General features: G+C 34.6%; 1 protein-coding gene across 1 annotated transcript in view; it reads right to left on the bottom strand.

Annotated features, from left to right (window-relative positions):
• The window catches only part of MIB1 (MIB E3 ubiquitin protein ligase 1), a 139,902-nt gene that overhangs the window by 96,017 nt on the left and 17,540 nt on the right, over positions 1-26,345 (bottom strand). Inside the window, exons 2-5 of the mRNA XM_072604373.1 lie at positions 15,264-15,435; positions 9,485-9,614; positions 6,264-6,368; positions 2,964-3,030 (exon numbers count right to left, since the gene is read on the bottom strand). Of these exons, the coding sequence (XP_072460474.1) occupies positions 2,964-3,030; positions 6,264-6,368; positions 9,485-9,614; positions 15,264-15,435 (474 nt within the window). The remainder of the gene's footprint in view (positions 1-2,963; positions 3,031-6,263; positions 6,369-9,484; positions 9,615-15,263; positions 15,436-26,345) is intronic.

Genomic DNA, 26,345 nt, shown 5'->3' with positions numbered 1-26,345 from the left:
TCCCTCAAAACCAATATAACCCTGAGAAATCTAAAACAAGTTTTTCGTAAGTTGCTAGTTACTATATACATAAATTCCTCCTAGCATGAAGATATACTTCACCATTAAAATTTTAAAAATTACAACAAAGGCTACTCATTTGTTGTAGAACTTTTGAATTAACACTCTTGCTTGTATTTTTTCCTTCCTTAGATTAATAAAATCTATTCATTCCTAAACATCTACATCCCAAAGTGCTAGAAAATAGTCTAAGCTGCCAAGGAAAAGTACAATTTTTCTACTGTAGACTATGGGTGAGAGGAAGTTTTACTAAAGGGACACATTATTTTAGTCTTATGTATTTTGTTTGGTTGTCATTTTTTAAGTAAATATTTAAATATTTAAGCTATGCCAATAAAAAATAACCCTAGCTATTTTGGATTCACATTCTGATTCCCAAGTATGACCACTAATGTTTCTCATCTTTCTAAAAAAAACAGCTATTTTGCTTTAGATAAGTGATTTTTAAAGGTCTCCCCTTTTTTGAAAAAAATTAGATCACAAGACCACAGATTTAAAGCTCATTGCTAGGGATCTCAGAGGCCTCTGAGTCTAGCCTTACCTTAAAGTTGAAGAAACTGAGGCAAAAAATTGTTAATAACGACAATAAAATTGCTAATAATTAGGATAATAAGCAAGTAAGTAACTCATGACTCAAGATGTGAATTCAGGTCTTTCTGCCTCCAAGTCTAATGCCCTATTCATTCCACCATCCTGCCAATAAAATGAGAAATATACTCTAATTTACAGAAGAGATGTGTTCCTAGAAAATCAACATTAAAATACTTTCAAGGATTCTTATTGCTTATATCAACTTAAATTAAAATTGTCTTACCTAAAGTATTCAGGACCACTGACTCTATTTAACTACCTTACCTGTAAATGATTTTCCTTTTATCAGACCTAGGATCTTGGAAGATGTCTTTTATATATGGTAATAGTACTATTAGCACCATTCAAGGTAATCATTGTACAGTTACCAAATCTTAAAATTCTTGAATGTAAGGACCTAATGAGCTAAGATATTTGTCAAAACATTGGCTTACATAAAAAGATAATGAAAATTGTTGTGGGGCATAACATTAAGCAAGCTATTAAATCTAATATCGTTCCCAATTACAAAAATCTTGACAGCAATCTTTTTCCTGTTATTTGTAAATGACTCAATTTATAACACCTTGTATTTCCAAGCAGATTTTATTCAAATCAACCTTATGTAGTAGGCTTTTTAAGAAATCATTTACAAACAGCTTACCTAGAAGTAAAGAAATGCCACTACAAAACATCTAAGAAGCAAATTTTAGGAAAAGATATAGAATTCATATGAGGCCAATGATTATTTATTTGCCTATTTAACATATTGACTCTTCTGTATGGGTAACTTTTTGATCATCACTGTAGTGTAAGGGATTAGGACCATTTCTCCATATATGGTCTCTGCTGCTAATAAATATGAGACACATTCTTATAAGACTATTGATGAGACCACTTATGAGACCAAATTATGAAACATCTCAGATACCAATTACATGGACAATTTTCAGTAGCATAACTAGGTACACAGCATCAAAAAAATAACCTGAAGAAAGGCAAGCATCATACACATGCTGTTAGTGGTAAGGCAGAATTAATGGGAAAGAATACTAGCCTTAAGAACTAGGAAGGACCCAACTTTGAATACTGACACTGACAATGAAATTTTGTATTACCATGGACAAGTCATTTCACATCTCTGAACCTCAATTTCTTGTATAAAATGGGGATAAAAATCCATGCATTGTTACCTTACATGTGTTGTGAGCACAAAAAGAGATAACATATAAAAAGTGCTTTGTAAACCTTAAAGCACTGCATGAGGGTCAGTTAACATGCTTATTATGTCTATGAAGTCCAAAAGGGCCTAATTTGTATTTCTCTTTCAGTTTACCTTTTTCTATTCCTCCATATAGGGGGTAAAGAGACCACACAAGCAAGTTTGACAACCAAAGAGTCTAGAAAAGATCTCAACTAGGTAGACAGCAAAACACAATCTCAATAGTTCTCTTTGGAAAAAATACCTTTTGGAGATAAGTATTTTCAAAAGGGTTTGAAAAGAAATTTAGGGAGCCAAAGGGAGGAAAGCATTAAGAATAGTCATAGGATTTTAGCAAAATGTGAAATCATAGAGGACAGGATTTTACAAGACTGATTTCAAGCAAAGAAATTTATAGGCAAATGGCAACATGATCTGCAAATTTTGCTCCTGGGCACAATTTGGATGAATCTAAATTAGTTTCTCTATGACAGATGGTGGTTAAGTATCTTACTTCTGGCTGTTTTGTTGCTTTAGGAGCAGAGAGAGTGCAATTTTGTAAGAATGTAGTGGAATTCTCATAATAGTAGAATTTTAAGTGATAAGACCTATTTTATAAATTTTTCTAATCCAACAATTATTTATTAAGAACCAATTATGTGCAAGGTTCTGTGCTATGTACAAAGATAAACATTAAAAAATAGCCCCTGAGCTCAAAAAACATATACTATAAGAGGGACTAATTTGGCTCTCTACCACATGAAGACGGCATATAGTTCCACCTCCAACTGATTATGTTACTTCCAATTTTAAGGGTCCAAGCACTCCAATTCTATTAAACTAAATTAGCAGTCAGATTAGTATTTTACACAATGTTAAAAAAAAAAAAACAAGCTTTTCAGAAAATTATTTCAGCCAACAAAAAGCATGTGAGTTCTTTAGAAACGAAAAAATGTAACCCTTTGGGAAAAAAATTAAAAACAAGAAAAAAACGACCAACAAGGCATTTTAGGAAACAGCAATTTTTCCAATCAATTTTAAAAGACAGCAAAACTGAAAACAATGAACTCAGTCAAATTTCTTACAAAACCAAACCAATTATTCAATAAGCTGCTGTTGTCTGCTAACTTACCTAGTACAGGGCAGTGGTCTCTGTAGAAAGAGCCTCCTTTAGCATCCTGGACACACTTCAAGTCAGACTAAAGACAAGAAATCAAATGCATATATGAAAGAGTGATTTCAACAAGTCTGAAACTAAAAGAAATGTGGGCAACTCGACATTCACATTAAAAGGAATCCTAGAGTAGCTCTGGATTTACAGTGTTCATATTTTAACAGGCTTTCAAAACTGCATACTATGACCTCTAAAGCCTCTTTTAGCTCTAAAGAGATAATCATCTGCTTACTGCATACATTTAAGAATACATGAAATAATATCTTGTTTACTTTTATCAGCTTCATCTAAAGCCCCAAACCAAGAATTTAAAAAAAAAAACCTGTTGAATTGTCCCAAAAAAGTCCAAATTAAATAATTTTAAAATAGGTTGTTGAAAAGTCTCCAAGATTTTCTTTCTTTTTTTTAAATAAGTACTGCCAGTAATGTTAATATATTTTAATTGAGCTGTCAGCATCAGATTTAGTTCATTATAGATCATCCTAAAAGATGAACTATAACATTAGTCAATATTTCAAAAATCCATTTTCATTTCCTTCAGGTAAGAATTGACTGGAAGAAGCACTTAAGAAGGAAAAGATATTAAGGAAATAAGGTAGCAGTGTCAGCACTCTCAGCATAAAAAAATACCATTCCCAAAAATATCTATCATAAATGATCATTCTACTGAACATTCATCCTATACATGAGTACAAACATGCACATGTAAGTTTATCCCACAAATCTTCCAATTTAAAGAAAAAAGGAAAATTACTCTAAGTATACAATGATGCTACATAATATTTAAAGTTTAGTTTTTGAACCACATCTAACTCTATAAATCTATACAACCCCCACAACTATCACATACATGCACACGCCCACACACATAAACACTATCTCATTTCATCTTCAAAAAATCCCTGTGAGGCAGACAAGGCAGGTATTACCTAGAAATGCCTATTTCAGGTTTAATATGAAGGTATATGTAGATTCTATTTCAAATTACATGCTGTCTCTGGGCAAGGGGAGAGGAAAGATGGGGAGAAAATTTGAAACTCAAAATCTTATGGAAATTTATAAAATAATAAAAAAAAGAAATGCCTATTTTCAAAAACAGGAAACCTGTTTTTAACAAAATTAAATGATGTGCCTGAGGCCATACGTCTAATAAATAACAGAATCACCAGAACCTACATTTCATAACTCCTAGTTTGAATCTTTCTATCTCTGATGTTACCTAGTTATTTCTCACCTTTTAATAACTTAATCACTTCAAGCCCCATCCAATTTAACATTTTTAAGAAAGGACATTTAAAAAAACATTTAAACTAGTAAGAAATATTCATCTAAAAAATTACAGATTTTAAAAAATATTGTTGTCTAACTGAATTCTAGGGAGAAAACAAACAATTTCCCCCACCACCCCCACCCCAGGGTACTGATGAGCCTCAGATTTATATTATCCTATTAAGCAGGTAAAGAGTTTCTGATCTCAGTGTTACATCCCACTTGCCATAGCCAATAAGAACTTAGCCAATAGTAGGTTTCTTTGGTGCTATCTCAGACTACTACACCTTCTAAATGCAAAGGTAACTAGTTTTTCTTCCTTTAGCAATCCCAAGGAAAATGAATAGGGGAATAAGGTATGTATAACTCCACAGCTTCCTTAATTTCTTTCTCAGTTATCCAACTTCCTTCTCAGTATAGTAATTTTGGATGATCAGTACAATATTTGCCTACACAACAACGAAAAAAATCCTTTAGTTTGAAAATAATTTCACTTTTAACATATAATACACTTGTTTCTGTAGAGAATCTCTCTATACCACAATACTACTGCGTTTAGTGTTCATAGTTCTGAATTTTACTGCTTTCCTTCATGAGGTCCTTCTGAAGTTTAAGTGTGCCTTGAATGAGGTCCAATATAAAATCAATTCAATTAGCATTTATTAAGCACCTCTAATGTGTAAGGATGAAGATACAAAAACAAAAATGAATGTTCAAGGACTTTTAAAGAGCTTTCATTCTACTGAAAGATATACACAAGCAAACAGGTAAGAAATTATGAAGTAATTTAAGGAGGGAAAGAGTACTAGCAACTAGAGCACTCAGGAAATGCTTCAGATAGAAGGTGGTACATGGAAGCTAAAGACTGTAAAGGGCTGAAGTGAAAAGGAAGCACGTTCCCAAGCATGAATGAATAAGTGAAATAATAGAAAGGATTTATTAAACACTACACACACACATACAGAAGTGTATGTGTGTGCCAGCCAGTAGGGATATAAATACAAAAGTGAGCCAGGTCTGGTCTTCAAAGAGCTTCTATTCTAATAGACAGAAACAAGACTACTGGGAGGTAGACAGGGAAAGGGGATGGTAAGTAGAATAATAGGGCAGAGGAAATGGTAGTACTAATTTGATTAAAATATTCAGAGCAAAAAGTAGTAAGATAGAGTGAAAAGCGAGGAGAATATGCATTGAGCAAGCTAACTGGATAACAGCTGGGGTGCAAAAACATGGTCTCAGACTGGAAGCAGATTGGAGCTCTGATGTCTTTCCAAGCTATTTTTATTTACATTATTGTAGTTATTTTGTAAACTGTCTTCCTGCTTCTGCTCACTTCAGTCTGCAATCAGTTCATGAGCCCTCCAAAATTTCCCTGAATTCTTCAAATTCATTATTTCTTACTAAGCATCACATTTATTTATAACAATATCTTTGTCTACTTCCGATTGGATGGGCAACTATTTTCAATCATTCGACTAACAGACATTTACATGCCAAGTATTGTGGTAAGCACTTTGTAGTATTTTGCAACACAAAAGGTGTTACTAAAAATATTTTTGTACATGTGTGATGGGGGCAGGTAATACAAGGAACAGAAGTCGAATGCTAAGTACTAAAAACTTTGGGCAGGTCTGACTGAAATATTAAGAATCATGCTTTAAGTAATGAGTCTTAGGAAAGTTTCTATGTATACCTATGGAAAATAATAGCATATTTACAATCAATGTCAAATGTTACAATCAAATGTTAAAGCCTTAGAGAAAGTTTAAACATCTTTCACTTTACTAACTTTTCACAGAACAGACTTCTATCTCAATGCATATGTATAGTCAAAATAGCTGAATTCACAATGAACTTCCTAATAGGATGCAAACAGACAGAAGGATATAACAAAAGGAGGAAGACAAAAGAATGCATTAAGGGCTATTTTTATTACTCTTCCCTTCCCTGACCCAATATTTTTATTATCAGTATTTTTTTCCAGCTTACCATGCCTTCAAAGCCAACTCTGTAAAGGTTCTTAGCACCATTGTCCCATAGAACATATGCTGCACTGTGTGGACTAGATGCACTCCAGTCCTGAATTTCAGTTACCTAATAGAGTTTAAAGGGAAAAAAAGTTAGTTCTTTTAACAAAGTTTAGTTCTTTTGACTGAGGAAAATCTCCTTTTGCTAACTCTCACATCTTCTATTAATGATTCATTTCATTCCAAGATCAATTTTAAAGTACCAAGGGACCAACTGGAGTGCAGGTCTTTCCTATATCACCATTCAAAAAAAAAATGCATTATGGCAGTCAATCAATCACTCAAGTATTTTTGAAACCCTTACCACATCCCCAGCACTAAGCTAGGCCCTGGGAATACAAACCAAAATGAAAGAGGCCCTGACCCCAAGGAGCTTAATACTATTTAATTATGAGGACATCACAGCTGTTCCAGCATCTGATAACTGTCATAGAGAAGTCTGATCCTAGCAGGCAGAACCAGGAGTGATGGATAGAAGCTGTAGAGAGACATACTTTAGGCATGATGTAGAGAATATCATCCTAACAATTAGAATTGACCCAAGAGAAACATAATGCCTCAAGAAGTAAGATTCCTCTTTTCAGAAGTCTTCAGGTGAGAGGCTGGATGTCCACTTGTCAGGGATGTGATAGGAAGGATTACTTTCTGGTATGGGTTGGATCAAATGGCTAGTTCCAATTCTTATATTCTGAAATTTTATGAAGAATGTCACTTTAAAAAAGAAAAACACTATCTTCCCAAATTTTGATGCAAATTGTGATTTTAAACTTGGCAAATTAAAGTAGATTCATTTAAACTGAATCTACCCTGGTTTTCAACAACCTGAGCTGAGTACCCAAATGACAAGCTAAGCAGTATCACACAGAATTCTTTCAGTTGATAAAATTGTCCTTGTCTTAATACTTCCCCTCTAAGCTGCTACTACTTTCCCCTTTAATGCTGTCTTCCATTTAATCTATATGTTTCCATTTATATACATGTCATCTGAAAAGTTATCACTTGGAAGAGGGATTAAACGTTTTCTGAATCCAAAGAGCAAAACAAGGAGGAAATAACAGAAGTTGCAAAGAAGCAAACTTAAGCGAAATATAAGAAAAACTTTAATTAGATCTACTCAAATGTAGAGTGGACTCAGGCAACATTCTCCCACCCCACCGCAGACAAGTAAGTAGGATGACTACTTGGTGTGTTCTAGTGTGGATTCTTTTCAGGAAGGGGTTAACTGCTTAGATTACTTCCAACTTAGGCTACTTCCAACAATCCAAAACACATGCATAAACAATGCTACTCAAAGTACTTAATGGTCCACCCCACTTCAAAAAATTTACCACCTACTGATTAAGCCTCCAGGTGATAAGCCTCTCCACACTTATGCTGGATCTCAAACAGAAAATGTAATCTGTAACCATGCTGATGCTCAAAACCTTCCCAGCATGGTAGAACTTGCTGGTTTATTTGCTGTTGTTACAGCTTTTAAAAACTAAAAGAAGTCTCCATACTAGGATAGGGCAACAGAAAATGACTTGAATTTTTTTTTTGACAAAGGCTCCTTTTTATTCTTATGCTTTCAAGTGTTTTTAAATGGAATGTGTGTTTTGTCAAAAGATGCTTCTGAAGCTATTGATATACAATCAATACAAAAAATACAGATGATTTTTGTTGTTTTTATTATTGATATGGTCAATTATGCTTATAGTTTTCCTAATACTGATTCCTAGATTCCAGACAAAAACCCAACTGAATCATAGTGTGTGATCCTTCTGATTTACTGTGGTAATTTCCTTGACAGTATTTTATTTTAAAATTTTTGCATTGATATTCATTAGGGAAATTGGTCTATAGTTTTCTCACTCCGTTTTTGCTCTTTGGTTTAGGTATCAAAATCATATTTGTGTCATAAAAAGAATTTGGTAGGACTCCTTTATCTATCTTTCAGTTTACCTGGTATTGGAATTAATTGTTGTTTAAATGTTTGGTAGAATTCATTTGTAAGTCCATCTGCTCTTGGGAATTTTTCTTAATGAACTCAATTTATGTCTGTTCAATTTCTTTTTTCTAAGATAGGGTTATTTACATATTCTATTTCCTCTTCTATTAATCTGGGCAATTTAATTTTTTGTTAAGTATCCATCCATTTCATTTAGACTGCCAGTTTTACTGGCATAAAGTTGGGAAAAATAACTACCAATAATTGCTTTAATTTCATTATCTTCCTTGATGTACATTCATTCTTTTCATTTTTGTTGCTGATAATTTGGTGTTTTTTTAAACTATTGTTTATCTATTTTACTGTTTTCATAAAATCAGCTCCTAAGTTTTATTTATTAGGTTAGTATTCACTTTTTTAAACTTCCCATCTTTATCAGTTTCTCCTTTGATTTTCAGGATTTCTATTTTAGTATTTAATTCAACATTCTAGATTTGTTGTTTTATTGTTTCTTTTCATTGCCTGCCAAGAAAGGTTTTTATATTTTTAAATAAAGTTTCACTGTATTTTAAAATAAAAAACCATTCAGGCAAGTAGCAGGTCAACCTTCTAGAGCAGGAGAACATCCCAAGAGAGGACAGACCCAAGTACCGTAACTGCGGTGGGAATACTTGGGCTTTCCTAAGGGACAATATGACAACAGTGAGTGCCAGAAAGATCGAGATGAGGAGTGAGAAGCAAAGCCAGCTTGTCTAACAATTTTGTTTAGGGATGCATATGATGCTTTTTTGTAAAGATTTTTCCTACTTGGAAAAAAGTTACCACTGTTTTAGGACCTTTATCATTCATTCTACTCTCTAATGTCTTATGATAACATGATAGTGACCCAGGGTTCTGAAAAATTAGTTTAGTGAAGGATAAATTCTGGCCAATCTTTTTAAGCAAGAAAGTCTCCAAGTATGGATACCATAACAAAAAGTTATTTCTACTGCCCAAGATCAACCTTGCTAATATTTGGAGAGGCTCATTACCAAAAAGATGGCCACTAAGTGATATTTTTTTATCCAAAGCAACTTATGAAGACTTTAATCTTAAGTACAGAGAGGTAAAAAATCTCTATTGGTGAAGGGAATATCCCTAATGAATGAAATAAAAAATCCCTTAAGAGTTGAAGTAACAAAACACTAACAAAATATTCTGGAAGAAATATTCCAAGATTTTTCAAAGGCAAGATATTTTCAAAAAGACTCCCTTACCTTCCCTCTTCTTCCATTGCCACCATCTTGATCTTCCCATTGCCAATCCACTCCTCGAACCACTCTGGCACCTGCAAAGATTCCTCGGGCTGTAATTTTCTTTGATTTCCGACGAGATTCTAAAAGTACCCTAAAGATAAAAATGTATGTTGATATGCTTGACTTAATAAGAAGAAATCTAACTGGTTCTCAAAAACAATATCAACAAGTCATTTAAAATTTAAGGGATGTTAAAGATAAGAACTTAAATACATAAGATCTCAAAGTTTCCCCTCATTGAATTTTTTTTTTTTTTTGCCAACGTAGAATAAGGAAGGATAGCATCTTTTATAACCAAGAAGTACTCTGTAATGAGCCAGGCAGTGAGATGGCACAGTGAATAGAGCACTGGCTCTGGAGTCAGGAGTACCTGAGTTCAAATATGGCCTCAGACAACTTAGTAGTTGTGTGACCATCAACAAGTCACTTAACCCTGATTGTCTCCTCACCCCCATCCCCCCAAAATAAACTGTAGCCAAATTAGCTAAGTTTTTCAACATGTAACTCCAAGATATTTTAACACAAACACACAGGTAGATTTTCATGGGAAGCTAGACAAAGCCATAACCAGGATGGGCTAAACAGGGTTTTGTCCTAGAGTTGCAAATTAGAAGGGCTATCATTAGTACTTGTACTCTTAAAAGGATAAAGCTTGGTAGAAGGGCAGGAGTTGAGTTCTGGTAGGGCCAGGGAGCCAGTGACTGGATGATGAAAAGAGGAACAGGCACAGGGGTAGGTCTCTACTAGAGAAAACTGACATCCCTGTCACCTGCCACAATTCCTGAAGTAAAGGATGAGATAAGAAGCAGAACTCCATTCTATCCTAATCCTACATTTGGAAGAAATTGGGAAGGTAGACCAAGCTGAAAGTACAATATGCTTCCCTATAAGTATAAATAGGTACCTGTAGTACCCTGGGAACTATGAAAAATAGGCTGCCCCAGGAAGGGAGAGCCGTTTTACCAGACCTAATAGTTACCTGCAAGGGCAGTCTCTCAGCACCATCTACTTTGATGTATTTCAGATAGGGTAGGGCATGTCACAAGACCAGAGCCACGGCTCTGAAATGGTTGGGAAATCCAAAAAAGGGGAGGGGTGGTAAAGGGGAGATTGTACAAAGTGATTTCCATAGGTCCCATTCAGGTCTAAAGGTCAGTGAAATGAGATTTGGACTCCCATTTGCCTCTACCTCAGCTCAATCTCAATTTCATTAAAAACTGAATGAGCCTTCCTCTCTGATCTTAAGTTTCCTCCACTGCAAAATGAACCAATGATCTCTTAGGTCCCCAACACAGTAATTAGAGGGTTCTGATGGTGTTGGCATCAAGCCTTCTCAACCCCTCTCCCCAAAAGAAACCATCTGCTATCTTTGAGGTATTTTTTCTCAATTTCTATCCTTCAGTGAGCAGGTTTCTAGAATGCCAAGTATGAAATAACTGATCTTAGAACCTAGTTACCTAAAATAATTATTTAAAATAGTAAGCTATAAACTGGCTGATTTACTGAGGGAAGGGGTACAACCTCAGCAGCAGTTCCTAGGGATTCTGTGTACCTCTCAAGGCAGGGTCCATTCCCACATAACTAAGGATACCTTTTCCTGATGTTTGTCCCACACATAATTTAAGGTGTTTCTCCCCCAACTCCTCCCCAAGAAAAAAATTGCTGGTTACTTCTGTAGCAAGGGACAGAGAAGATCTGGTCAAGAAAAAAAAAAAAGAAAAATAGATCCTCTTCTAAAAAACTATTCTTTGTGATTACTGACGAAGTCAATGTTTGAAAATCTAAATTAACATTTTAAAAAAAGAAAAGATTCACATCTCACAGTAGGATTTATATTTTTTAATTTCCTTTCAAAAGGAATTGTAGGATTTCCTTCAGTGGTAAATAGCTCAATACAGCAAAATGATTTAATTCACCAATGTTCCGATTAGGTACCACATTCAAGAATAGCACACTATTGCATACAGTGAGGTAGACCAGTAATGAGAAACCAGTAATCCTGTAAAGTGTGTCCCTCCTTCAATCCAATTTCATAAAACTGTAACTTCCATCCACCAGATAGAACATTTCACTGAATATATCCTTGCATCTGTGATTTCATCAATGCAAGTGTTCCTTCCACAGATGGTGATTTCAATCCACTTACATCTCCTTAACCAATGTTACTGTTTTCCAGAATATGGTGCAGAAATACATCAAATTTAACAGAGAAGCAGGCAAAAAGAACAGGGAGAGAGTAGACTGAAGAGGGAAGATAAAACTGTTAAGGAAAAGTTGCAAGCAAAACAAACTTCAGCTTTGAAGAGTAGACCCTAAATGGAGGATTTCAAGAGAGAAAAGAAAAACAGAAAATCAAAGAATTAGAAACTAAGGAGATATCCATCAAAGGGAATAGTTGAACAAATTAAATTATGATTGTAATGGAATATTATTATACTATAATAAGTTAAACAACCTCAGAAAATTTTAGGCAGGTATATGAACCAAATGGAATGAGAAGCAGGAAAACAATTTGTGCAATAACAGAAAAACAACTTTGAAAGACTTAAGACTAATACTGGACTTAGAAAAGGGAACTAGCTATGGTAATGCCAAAAAAAAGAAAAAGAAAAAAAGGACTAACTGAAACACTTAAAGAAGAAAAGGAAGTTCATGAGGAAACAGACAAGAATTTTAAAAGGGTTATGTTACAGTTATATACCTTTCTAAAATTTTTTATTTTTTTATTCTGAACTTGAGAAATAAAACAAGCATTTCCATAATAAAGTAGGATGGAAATAAGGACGATTGCACAGGAAACTGCAAATCTATTACATACAACTTGCTTTTCCTTTTAAATATATATTAAAGTTATCAAGCAACTTTGTTTTTTAATTTTTTCCCTCCCTCCCCTCTACTTCACTCTAGAGATGGCTACCAGTAGATACAAATGTGTGTATGTGTGCACACACAGACATATATATGCAAAAACCATGCTATACATATTTCTATTTATCAGTTCTTTCTCTGGATGCAGACAGCATCTTCCTTCATAGGTCCTTTGTAGTTAATTCAAGTATTTCATAAGGGCCAAAATGACTTGGCCACTCAGAGTTGTTCTTAAAACAATGTTGCTATTACTGTACACAACGTTCTCTTGGTTCTGCTAGTTTTTACTCTTCATTATTCCATGTTAAGTCTTTCCATGTTTTTCTAAAATTATCGAGCCCATCATTTCTTATACAACAGTTATATTCCATCATGATCGTGTACCATAACTTGTTTAGTCATTCCCCAACTGACAAGCATCCCTACAGGTTGTAGTTCTTTGACACCACAAAGAGATCTGCTATAAATATTTCAGAACATAATAGTTCTTTTCCTTTTCCCCTAATCACCTTAGGAAACAAATCTAATATTGGTATTGCTGGGTCAAAGGGTATAATCAGTTTTATAACTCTTTGGGCATTAATTGCAGATTGCTCTCCAAAATGGTTAGACTGATTCACAGTTCCACCACCAATAGTGAATTAGTGTCCCATTTTATCCATATTCCTGCCAACATTTGTCATTTTCTCCCTCTATCATTTTATCCAGTTTGATAGGTGTAGAATGATATCTCAAGGTTGTTCTAATTTACATTTCTCTAATCAATAATGATTTAGAACATTTTTTCATATGACTATAAATTGTTTTGATTTCTTTATTGGAAAACTGTCTGCTCACATATCATTTATCAACTGAGGAATGACTTGTATTCTTATAGATTTGACAAACTTCTTTGTCAAAAGAACTAAGATATGAGACCTTTATCTGAAAAACTGTATATAAAAATTCTTGCCCCAATTTTCTGCTTTCCTTCTGATCTTGGCTACACTGGTTTTCTTTCTTATTTGATTTTTAAAGTCCTTTTTAAGTTCTTCCAAAAACTCTTTTTGGGCTTGTGACCATTTGACTTTCCTTTCTGAAGAAAGAGTAGCTTTTTTTACTTCACTATCTCTCTCGGAATATGAATCCAGGTTTCCTCTATTCCTATCGCAGCTATACATGGTCAAGCTCTTTTGTCCTTTGCTTATTCATTTTTATCTTTATTTTGTTCTATTTTATTTTATTTTCAGAGGCTTATTATTGTAATCAGGTTCTAGTCAAAAGGTGTGGTGTGGGTAACGGTGCCCCAGGTTTCAGATTTTTCTTACTATTATTTTCTGAACTCTGTGTGTATATGTAGGGGTGAGTAACAACTTCAGGAATTCCTCTCTACCCCTAAGACACAGCTAGGGCCCCTAGCCACAGTGTCCTGCAAATTCTCTAGCTTCCTATGGTCTCTCCAGGTGCTATAAATTTCAACTCTCCCCTCTGCCTTGGAACTAAAGCCAGGGACTCCACTTTCCAGCAAGTGTGTATAGCCAGCAAGGTCCCTGTCTCTCTATTCCTCTATCCTTCTGCTACCATACTCACTGGATGTGAGATAGCTCCTTCTTGCCTGCAGGCCACGACAGTGTCTAGTAGCTCAGCTGTGCCTAGCATCTGAAGACAGCAGAGGGTCTTTCAATCTTCTCCTACTCAGCCATCAGACCCCCAAATTGTCCCGGTAAGGTGAAAGTTCCCAAAGCCTCAGCTGCTTCCAGACTCAGCTGCCCATAGGGCTTGCTGCTAGTTGATACAGCAGTCTGCCTGAAGGTGTTGGCACGGATTGTGAAGGTCACAGTCTTTCCTGAAGTCCTCTCAAATTGGTAGGAAGACAACTACTTTACCCAGACTTCTTGTTTATTTTGCCACTTTACACTCACTTTAAGATGATGTTCGGTCTTGTTTGTGGAGGAAATTCGGAGAATCTAGAATTTTCTATTCTACTCTGCATCTTAAAAGGATCTCCCTAGGGTAACATTAGGCCAAATCTAATAAGAAGAACTATGACATGGAAAATGTAGTCATATATTTGGGTTAAAAATTGAAATTCGCAAGTACAAGATGGGGCTGCCATGGCTAGACAGACATACTTTAGCAAAAGATCTAGTAGATATAAGGATCAGAAAATGCAGTAGAAGTAAACAATGTGACAAGGCAGCCAAAAGCTAACACAAACTGAGATTTGATTAAAAAAGATTACAGTGTTCAAGACTGTAGAAAGATAAAGAAAGATGTCCTAATACCTTTCTTTGTTTTGTTGAGTTGTTTTTCAGTTATGTCCAACTCTTCATGACCCCATTTGGGTTTTCCTGGCAAAATACTGAAGTGGTTTGCCATTTTCTTCTCCGGATCATTTTACAGATGAGGAACTAAGGCAAACAGGGTTAAGTGATTTATCCAAAATCACACCACCAGTGTCTGAGGTCAGATTTGAATTCAGGAAGATGAGTCTTAATGATTCCCGGTCTAATGCTCTCTATCCACTGTGCACATACGTAGTAGCTGCCTTCCTAGTAATTAGAGCTATCCAAATGTGGAATGCCTATTTTGGTAAAGATAGGTTCTCTCTCACTTATTAACAAAGACTGGATGATCATTTGTCAAGTATGTTTGAAAATGAATTGATTCTCATTTCAGGTATCATTTGGACCTAGATGATCTCTAAGGTTCCCTTTAACTTTGAGATTCAGGGATTTTCCATCTCCCACTTCTGTCAAACTCTGTCCAAAATTATGCTAGAAATTGCTATTTACAGTAAGATGATTTTTCTAATTTTGTTTAAAAGACTGAATGCATTTTCAATATACAAGGAACTTATCTTATGTGTGTAAAATTAAGATTTACTTCCTACCGTTCACTTCCTGGTGTGGTAATTCTATAAAAACGATGCCTTAAGTGATGTTTGTCTCCATGATAACAGACTGTGCACAAATCATAATTTGTACACTCAGCACACTTCCATCGGATACCAATGATTGGCTGTTGGCGACAAGTATCACACATGGTTCCATCATGCTTGATGCCTATTTGAAAAAAGACACATACTTACATTTTTCAAAGTTTTATAATGTTTTGATTACTTGACAAAAGCTACTGAAAATATTGAAATAGCTGAAAAGAAGTAAAACAAAAGGTATTTAAAGAATTTTTAACAAATTATATGGGGAAATAAGAATGTTAAGTCTCCTTAAAGCTGAAAGATAAAAGGTTAATAGACTTCCATATTTTAATTAATGCAAACTGCAATGTTGTTTTCCTTCTCAACTCACACTGTTTAAAAGAAGATGCTATTGTTCATCACTTTTTTCCCTCATATACACAAAATTAACCTTATGTAGCAGTTTCATTTAGAGGAGTAAGGAAGACAAAAAAATACTCTAACAAAAACTATAATTTTCAATATTTCAACATCTGAATACTTGAAACCTCTCTTGTAATTTCAACTGGTGTTCAACTATGATAAGTGACAAATCAAAGCACTACAGATTTTATCTTTATACCACTATAGAAACCAAAATGCACAGTATTCTTTCCGAGTCTAACTGTTTCCTCTAAAGAATAGAAAAAAAAAATTGTAGTACATCCAAGTGGCTGTAAGAGATACAAAGAAAAATTCCTTTCAAAATAATTATAGAATGTATAAAATACTTGGGAGTTTACCTGCCAAGACACACACACACACACACACGCATGCACACATGCACACACACACATCATATGAATGCAACTACAAAACACTTTACAGAAATAAAAATAGATCTAAGCAAATGGAGAAAAGTTAATTTTATTAAATTTCAAATAGGAACATCCCCGAAGCCACATACTGACTTAGAAAACCACAAATTACCATTATCAATGATGCATTTCATTTTTTATTTGTTAAAAATTTCCTAATTACATTTTGATCTGGTTCATCCCCTGCTTACAATATACCAGTATGACATCTCTGATAAAACAATTTTATACTGGTGAAAAAAAATTAAAGAGTCAATCAGTGAAAGAGATTAGGTAAACAACATACAGAAGCAAATGAACACAGTAGTCAAGTTTCCCAAGTTACTGGGCTGATCAACTCAGCACTTGACAAAAACTACTGGAAAAACTGGGGAAAAGTCTGGTTGAAAGTAGTCATACCACAACTTTTTCATGACATTCCAAATTTAACTCCAAATGGATACATAACATACTTATAGTACATCACAAACAAATCTGAGCAGCAAGGAAGAAATTACCTTTCAGTTCTACGGATGAGGGAAAAGTTCATGATCAAACAAGAAGTAGAAAGGATCACAGAAGATTAAAAATGGATAATTTTTATTCCATAAAATTAAGGAAGCTTTCTCATCAAACCAATGCAATTAAAATTAGATGGCAGCAATTTTCTCTGATGAGAATTCAATAGAAAAATGACCAAAGGATATCAACATGCAGTTCTGAAATGAAAAAATCCAACCTATCAACAACTATTTTTTTTTTAAATCTCCAAATCATTAGTAATTAAAGTTGACAAAGTTGGCAAAAATGGAAAATGACAAATTCTGGAGAGGCTTGGGAAACTAGGTGTAATGTATTATTGGTAGACCTATGAATCAATTTGGCCATTCTAAAAAGCAATTTTAACTTGCCCCACCTACCCCCTACTCAGTCACTAAACTGTGCATAATACCTTTCCATCCAATGATACTAGAGGTCTATACCACAAGAGATCACAGAAAGAAGAAAAGGTTCCATGAGCACAAATGTATATTTAGTGAGAAGAACCAGAGAATAATGTGTAACATTATAAAGAAAAACAACTTTGAAAGATATGAGCTCCAATCAATGCAATGACTAACCATGATTCCAGAGGACTGATGATGAAGCATGACACTTGTTTGATGAACTCAAGAATAAGCCTTGTTTTTTTCACAGCCAAAGTAGGAGTTTGTTTTGTTTGATTACGTGATGTTTCAAGGGCTTTATAAATTTTTTTTTTTACGGGGGAAAGGGGTGACAGGAAGAAGGGGGGAAATAGAGAAAAGAGTGGAAGGAGAGAGGGAAGTTATTTAGGCCTATTTTTTATTCACAAAAGACAACAGAAAGAACTGACCAAGCAGGAAAGCTTTAAAAGCCACAGATTAATTTAGTATAGTTGAAAAAGAAAAGCAAAATATGCATAATACAGATCTACAGTTTTTGTGTGTTTAATATAAAAATAAATATAAATCTTTTAAAAAGTACAAACATTTGTACATCTTTTTAAGGTTTATAAAGTCCTTTCCTCAAAATAGCTCCTTACCTATGTTACCCTAAATAGGCAGCACTGCCTCATTCTGGGTCAGTTATAAAGTATTACACACCAATTTAAAAACATTCACTGCTCTGCAATATTTTCTGGGACATTCTTCTTACCTCTTATAACAGAAAAAGCACTAGACTTGGCCCTAGACTTGGTAGTAGAATATAAGCCTCTGATTTCTACATCTGCCACTTACTGTGTCACCTTAGGAAGATGGGGTGACCTCTCCGTGCCTTGGTTATTTTCCAGTTTTTTGTTATTTTTCAGTCATGTCCGACTCTACATAACCTCATTTATGGCTTTCTTGGCAAAGATACTGAGGTGGTTTGTCATTTTCTTCTCTAGCTCATTTTATAGACGAAGAAACTGAAACAAACAGGGTTACGTGATTTGCCCAGGGTCACATGGCTAGTAAAGTGTCTGAGGCCAGATTTGAAACCAGGAAGGTAAGTCTTCTTGATTCCAAGTTCAGTGTTCTACGCACTGTGCTGACTAGCTTACTCATACGTAAATTACCCCAAATCATCACATAACATTACATAACCTGAAAAACTTTGTATAGTCCTTCTATTTACAAGTATAAAGTAGCATTATTGCTATCATGCCAAAACTTGGAAATCTTTAAAGCTGGCCTTAATGATACTTAAGTCTCTATCTGTACTGAGCATCAAAACTAAAATTTAAATGACCTGATAGCTGTGTCATTATAAAGCATCAAATCCTAAATTGACTGTGCCTACCTCTCTGCTTGCCAGTTAACTGGTAAAAAGCATAAGAAAGTAAAACTCAAAAATCATTTATTCAAAAACCTTCATCCAAAAGTGTTTTCCACAAATTCCTATTTAAATATTTTGGTCTCCACATTGTTTTTCTTCTAGTTCAAACTGAAAGGATGATAAAATTCATCAACTCATATAAATGCCCAAACTTCCCTTTAAAAACAGCCATTTAAAAAAAAACAAAGACAACTGGTAAAATCTTCCATAATTCATGGTTTCAAAGTATACTTCAGGAAAGCAATATATATACACAATCACATTCAAACCCAATTTAGTGTCCACAGCTCAAATGCCAAAAAAACTACTCAACAGCTGTGAAACTGACTAATGCCTGACTATTTGAAAGATTAAACAAAGCAACCCATTCAGCTATCGTAATCAACACTACAGAATATAAAACAAGAAAACAATTAATTTGCTCTACAAGAAAATTTGCCTATTTGATGGTATCATAAAATACAGTATTAGGGAAAGATCAGTTTAAATATTTGCACTTTTTCCCCCTTTATCCTTTATCACACCCATCAATTTCATTCCCATTTACTGTCATTCAGTCCCACTATGATCCTCTGTGACCCTGCAAGAACTACTCCATACAAATTTTACATTTCATACTAGTTGATTGCATCGCTTCCCTCTGGTCAAGTTTGTAAGTTCTCCTCATTTCCAGAGCTTCCTATAAATGCTATGATCCCTGAAGATCTTTGTGCTCTTTCCTTTTTGTTTAGTTTTATTACCACATCTGCCATCTACTTTTCATTGATAAATGAAGTACTTATGACAACAGCTTTTGACTCATTCTGTTACTACTCAAATCACCATCTGTCTTATGTTTTTGATGTTATCCTACATTAAACAATAATTTAGAGAATCTATATAATTGAAGGTTTGAGTGAAAATTCCACAATAGATTAGCAATACATGCTAGTGAGATAACAAGCAAGTTCAAAGAAAGTAACTTAACATGGGCCAAACTGAGGAAGATGGTAACTTTTATACAGGAAAAAAACTTTAAAGTAAAAAGGTAGATCTCAGATGGCTGGGAAGAAGAGTCAGATTTCTGACTCCATGAACTATAGAACTGTATAATACTGTTAATCTAACCTTTCAGTGATCTCTATGCATGTCACCCTCCCAAAAGTTATTACTTTAACTTTGACGATTGATCCTAGGTAAAGATTTAAATAATTAAAAGGCCTTATTTATGTAATCTTTCTTACCTAAGGTGTTTTTTTTTAATTATGTATGAGCTACTGCGTTTCTAAGATAATTTCAAAGTTAATTAAATTTTTTAGTAAGGGCAAGGCTTTTGTGACTTACCAGCTGGTTAATACATTCCACATTCATTACTCTTGAAACTTACAAAAAATATGGTGAACATCAAGACTTTTCCCTAGCTCAGATCAAATACAGTTGCCAGTTACGTGTTAAAGGAATTTTATGCTAACTATTCTGGTCCTCTCAAATCTACACATTTATACATTATGTCAAAAATCAAATTCTCCATGCAAAAAGAAGATATGAGAGGATTTTTTAAAAAGAACATCTCAGTGGAGAGAAGTAGAGATAAAATAAACATTCTTTTGAGATAATGTTAATATTTCAGAATTTTAAAATAGTTTCAAACTGCCTATCTTTACAGTAGTCTGCCTCACCCCCAAATCTTTTCTTCATTTATACCTAGATTTACAGTCCAAGTCACCCTGCTCTCTTATTCCATTATCCTTTTTTTGGCTTCACTTCCTTCACTCTGCAATCTTATTTTTACAGTTAATAAGCTCATGTATATACACTGTCCTCTCTCCTCAAATCTCTTGTACCCTCCCCACTCTGCTCCTACACCCTTCCCCCCCCCCCACTGTTGTTTGATATCTCAATCAAGGGTCAGATTAACCACCTGTCTCTCCTTCGTTCTCACTCTCAGCTGCTGAATGTTGCTAGAGAAAGCTACATAACCCATGTCCAAGTGTGTTCACTAAAGATGTATTACATAATTTTTACATAATTTTATGTGAGTTCTCACTGGTATAAAGCAATCCACTTGTTCCATCAAACTGACACTTTCACCCTCCTCAAGGCAGCTACTGAAAACACTCCTTCCTCTCTCAAAAACATCCTCAACACCTGCCCTCCAACTTCCTTGGCTTCATTCAAGACTACTCAAATCCCACTTTCTGCAGGAGAAATTTCCAGGAACACCCTCCCCACCCCCCACACAGACACACACTTCCAGTGATTTCTTTTTGAGATTATCTTCCATTTACATTGTATTTCACTTGTATGTAAAAAGCTGACTGCATATATTGTGTCTCCCGGTAGAATATGAGCTCCATGTAGGCAGGAACAATGTTTTGGCCACCTATTTGAACTCCCTACTTTTGAGTCTCTCCTCTTCAAATCCATCTTCCACAGAGCTAATAAAAAAAAAAAAAAACCCTTTCTAAAACACAGGTCTGACCATGTCACTCCCTGCTGAAGAATCTTTCATGCAATTCAAAAAACATACTCCACACAATTTGGTATTTAAAGCTCTTCTAAGTCTAAGGCTCCAACTTCCTAATCTTGTTTCACATTAATACCCTTTATGCACCCTATGTTCAGCCGCCCCCTGGTATTCCCAAATCTGACATTTCATCTCCCACCTATGTAACCCTGCACAAGGTTGTTGCCAGGCTTAGAACATACTCCCTTCCCACATTCACCTCTTACAAACTTTAGCTTCTTTTAAAAGGTTCCACTCAAGCGCCACAGCCAAAGAGAACCCCTTCCTGACTGACCTAGCTGTTACAGCTCTTTTCCTCCTAAAATTATCTGGTATGTACTAAACCAAGTGGTGTACCGTCCCAGTAGAATGTAGTCTTCTTCAGGGTAAAGACTATTCATCTTTTGTACCTATAAATCTAAAGCATCTGAAGTCTTGCACATAGTGAGGGAGAACATATCTGTGATTTTATCAGTAAAGGGAAATCTCAGGTGAGGAAACTCTAAAACTCTCTTAAATAAGAGTTTCTTAGAACACAGAAGGTTAAGTGAATTACAAAGGTAATATGTGTTAGAGATGGGATTTGAAGACAGGTCCTCTTAGCTTCAAGGTCATTCTCTATCCACTGCACCATAGTGCCTTGCAGTGATCAATAAAGGTTTGCTGAATTGAGTTCTTATTTTAAAAATGTGACAATGTAGGAACCTTACAAAAATACAGACGTCCTTTATTTTAAACTGAAAACTACTAAAATGAATGATCACTTTTATAGGCTATTTTGCCTTGATGGGGGGGACTGAATGATTTAACATTTAATTATGAGTACTTTAGAGTTTCATATGAAGTGTCAAAATGGAATTTATCGATTAAAATGAAAACTATATCTGCATAATTATTTTTATTTGTGTAATTATTACTATGTTCCAAAGCAACCTGATAATCAATCAAGAAGAATTTATTAACTACTTACTGTGTACCAGGCTCTGGGTTAAGTGCAAGGGATGCAAAGAAAAAGCAAAAACACATCCTGCTCTTGAAAAGCTTAGATTCTAACGGGTGAGATAACATGTACATAAAAATATATGAAATACATAAAGTAGATATAAGGTAGTCATGGAGGGAAAAGCACTAGCAGCCAAAGAAACCTGGCAAGGCCTGCCACCTGCAAAAGGTGGAACTTGAACTGAGTCTTAAAGGAAGACAGGAATTCTAGGAGACAGAAGTTAAAAGGAAGAACATGGGGGAAGCGCCAGTAAAAAGACACAGAGAAGGGAGATGGAAGGAGAGTAGAGTATTATGTAGCAGGAACAGTAAGTGGGCTACTATGGCAGGATCATCAAATATATGCAGGAGAATAATGCATTAGAAGATACAAAGATGGGGTCAACTTGTAAAGACCTTTATGAGTCCAACAGAGGTTATATTGGATCCTAAAGGGGTAAGAGACCCCAAAACCTTATCTAAACTGATGCAAAGTGAAATAAGCAGAATCAGAAAAACATTTTATACAGTAACCACAATACTATATGATCATCAACTGTGAATGACTTAGCTTTTCTTTTTTCAAAATTTATTAATTTATTTGTTTTCAGTTTTCAAGAATCAGTTCCATAAGTTCCAACTTTTCTCCCTCTCCCTCCCCAAGACAGCATGCAATCTTATATGGGTCCTTACACATACATTCCTATTAAACACATTTTCACATTAGTCATGCTACATAGAAGAATTAAAATAGGAGAAACCACAAGAAAAACAAAACAAAAGAGAAAACAGTCTGCTTTCATTCTGTATTCCGACTCCATAGTTCTTTCTCTGGATCTGGATGGCATTTTACATCATAAGTTCTTTGGGAATATTTTAGATCCTTGCATTGCTGTGAAGGGCTAAGTCTACCTAAATCAGTCCCTGTACACGGTGGCTGTTACTGTGTATAATGTTACCCCGGCTCTGCTCACTTCACTCAGCATCAGTTCATAAAAATCTTTCCAGATTTTTTCAAAGTCCACCTGTTGGTCATTTCTTATAGCACAATAGTATTCCAATACATTCATATACCACAACTTGTTCAGTCATTCCCCAATTGATGGGCATCCCCTCAATTTCTAGTTCCTGGCCACCACAAAAAGAACTACTACAAATATTTTTATACATGTAGGTCCTTTTCCCATTTTTATGATCTCTTTGGGGTACAGCCCTAGAAACCGTATTGCTGGGTCAAAGGGTATGCACATTTTTATAGCCCTTTGGACATAGTTCTAAATTACTCTCCAGAATGGCTGAGTCAGCTAACAGCTCCACCAACAATGAATTAGTGTTCCAGTTCTCTCACATATTCTCCAACATCTCAGCAATACAGTGATCCAAGACAACTCTGAGGGATTTAGGATGAAAAATGCTATCCATCTCTTGTATTTCCACCTCCACCTAAGTCCTACTCCAAGACATGGAAGATTTGCAATCATATTGCTAGAAGAAACCACACAGATGAAATCATGGATCACTGAAGTATTATGATGACTATACTTTAGTAATGGTCTCCCCAAAAAATCCTCACAGCACTTGCCTCTGGGTCTGGAATAACCATTTGTCAAAATGGTTGATAAATAATTTTAGTCACCATGCTATTGATACAAGAAAAATCTTTTTGAAACATAGATCTGACTCACTTCTGAAATCACCTAATCCCATTTACTTTGTAAATAAAGGCCAGAAAGGTTGTGACTTGCCTAACGTCTCACAGTCAGGCTACATCTAGAACACTGTGCCTTGACTCCAAGGTCAACATTCTCTGTGCTACAAGTTATTTGTGGGAGCACAAACACATGCATGTTCATGTGTGTGTGAGAGTGTGTGTATTTTAAACCATTGGAGACCTAGTTCAGCTTTCTATCCCAAGAGGCTTCCTTCCTTCTTTCTCCTTCCCACTGGTACCAGTTATAATATAAAAAACTCAAGGCACACTGACAACTTTCCATAATTCCCTTGGCAAGATTACTAGCAAACTTTCCTTTAGATGAAAAGAAAACAAAATCAGATAAAATTTAAGATAGCAAAGTTGAACTCACTAAGCATGATCTATCTATTTATTTAACCTTGTCTACAAAGGCAGACTGATCAACCCACCCACTTCCTGAAAATAATCTGTAGTTCACCTACTTCCTTCACCAGTTTTTATACTTGTTAAAAAAAAAAAATACTACACATAAATTACCAGCAGAGATAACATGGCTCTTGCTTGAGACTGAACATAATAAGGAGAGAAGAAAAAAAGAGAGAGAAATGCCATTTCCTCACAGTATGACTGTCTGTATTTGGAAAGAGACACTTTCAACAAGTGTCTCACGCAAAAAGACAGGTGAACCTGGCCAAATACAAACAGGCATAACTGTCTATAAATAATCTGAAAAGTGATGTTTATTACTGTGAAGAAGGGATAGGAATAAGCATTTTTATACAATACCTACAATATGCCAGGCATTAAGTACTATAGTAACAATAACAGTAATTTAGTAAGATAATTTTTAAAAACTATATTCATTAAGATAACATAAACTCTTTAGGACAAACATCAATCTCCTTTACTTTTACATAAATAAAAAGAAATTATTTTAATTTCATAGATCAAAGACTTGAAGTTGGATGGGAACTTAAAGATTATCTAGTCCATCCCTCTTATTTAACAGATAAAGAAACAGAGACTTAAGATAAGTGACTTGCCTATGATCACAAAGCAAAGTATCAGAAGTAGAATTTGAAGATTTTATATACATACATACATATACATGAGCCTGAAGACTGATGAGTTACCATTTCTATTTTTTAGCATTTCCAAATTGCTGCAAATCAGAAGGATCACTTTTAAACATCAAAAAAAAACTGAACAGCTTATTTCCTTCCTTCGAAAAGACAACTTACTAATCAAAAACAAAAGTGAAGACAAAATAACAAAAACTACCTCGAGAAAATAAGTATCATACTTAAATCACCTGTATGAAGAAGTCTCAGAAGAAAAAAATTAGATTTTTATATGCTCAGGGAATGACAACTAATTCCAGTGCCAGCCAAAAGCAAAACATTTAGGAAGCAAATCTGTTTTAAAAAATCGTAATGTATTACAAAGACAAATAATTTTAGTTTTCTTTGTTTACTGTGTTGCATTATTCACATAACAAAAAATACCCAGCTTCTCAAGGAGTTGCAGTTTAAAAATATATTAAGTTGGTACTTTGGAACAGAAATGAATTTTTCTCACAACTATAATATAACCAGATTCTCAGACTCAAAGGCTGCTTATTTAGATCGTAATATGAAGTTCAGTTTAATGAGTGGAGAATGAAGAGCAGTTTAGTTTTACTAAGTAATAGAATATTTGAATATAAGTCACAGATTGAACTATATATATATATGTGTGTGTGTATACATACATATATGTGTGTGTATATATATATATATATATAATGACTATAACTATCTAAATAAAGATCAATAATTAAACTCAGTTTAAACAACACATCGAAATGGAAATTCAAAGAGGTTCCTTAAAATATAGCCATGTTACTCCTGATTTTCATTTTGAGAGACAAAAACATGGCAGTAGTCATCAAAATTCTACTTTTAGAAGAGAGTTGCAAAAATCATTAGTTTCTTTGCCTAATATAAGATGACACTGATTAAGGAAGAGGTAGGATTTCAACTACACAAGTAAGAAAGTGTTTGACAGTTAAGTAAGGCAGGCATTACGAAGCATAAGTAGTTCAGGCAGGGATAAAATAAGTAGTTTTCAGCAGAAGACCTTAACACACACAGGAGGAACACTGTGAGATAAAAGAAGGTTGTCAAATAACACCTAAATACAATTTCTAAGATAAACAGATAAAGACTTTAAACTTAATTTGCACAGTGTATATTTTTTGAAGTGCTACACAACCACTTGAACACTATATATATACCAAGACAAGGTCAAAATGAGTACACGATTTAGAAATAAAGGGTGATGTCGCATGCAAATATTATGGGAGCACGAAATATCTTACCTTCCAGAACACAATGTAAATTAAAATTTAATTTAAATTTTACAAGTGCAAATTAAAACAATTCTCAAGTGCCACCCTTCACCTATCAGACTGGCTAATATGACATAAAAAGGAAATAACAAATGTTGGAGGGGATGTGAGAAAACTGAGATACTAGTAGTGTACAGTTAATGGCATTGTGAACTGATCCAGTTATTCTGCAGAACAATTTGGAGCTAAGCCCAAAGGGCTATCAAACTATGCAAACTAGCAATACAACTACTAAGTCTATATCCCAAAGAGACCACCCCCACAATAAAAGGAGGATGATTTATATGTATAAAAATGTATGTATATGTATAAATTTCAGAAAATGAACTGA

Source organism: Notamacropus eugenii, chromosome 4 (assembly GCF_028372415.1).
Source record: "Notamacropus eugenii isolate mMacEug1 chromosome 4, mMacEug1.pri_v2, whole genome shotgun sequence".
NCBI lineage: Eukaryota > Metazoa > Chordata > Mammalia > Diprotodontia > Macropodidae > Notamacropus > Notamacropus eugenii.
The sequence above is the reverse complement of the archived record's forward strand: the minus strand, read 5'-3'. Positions and strand labels throughout refer to the sequence as shown.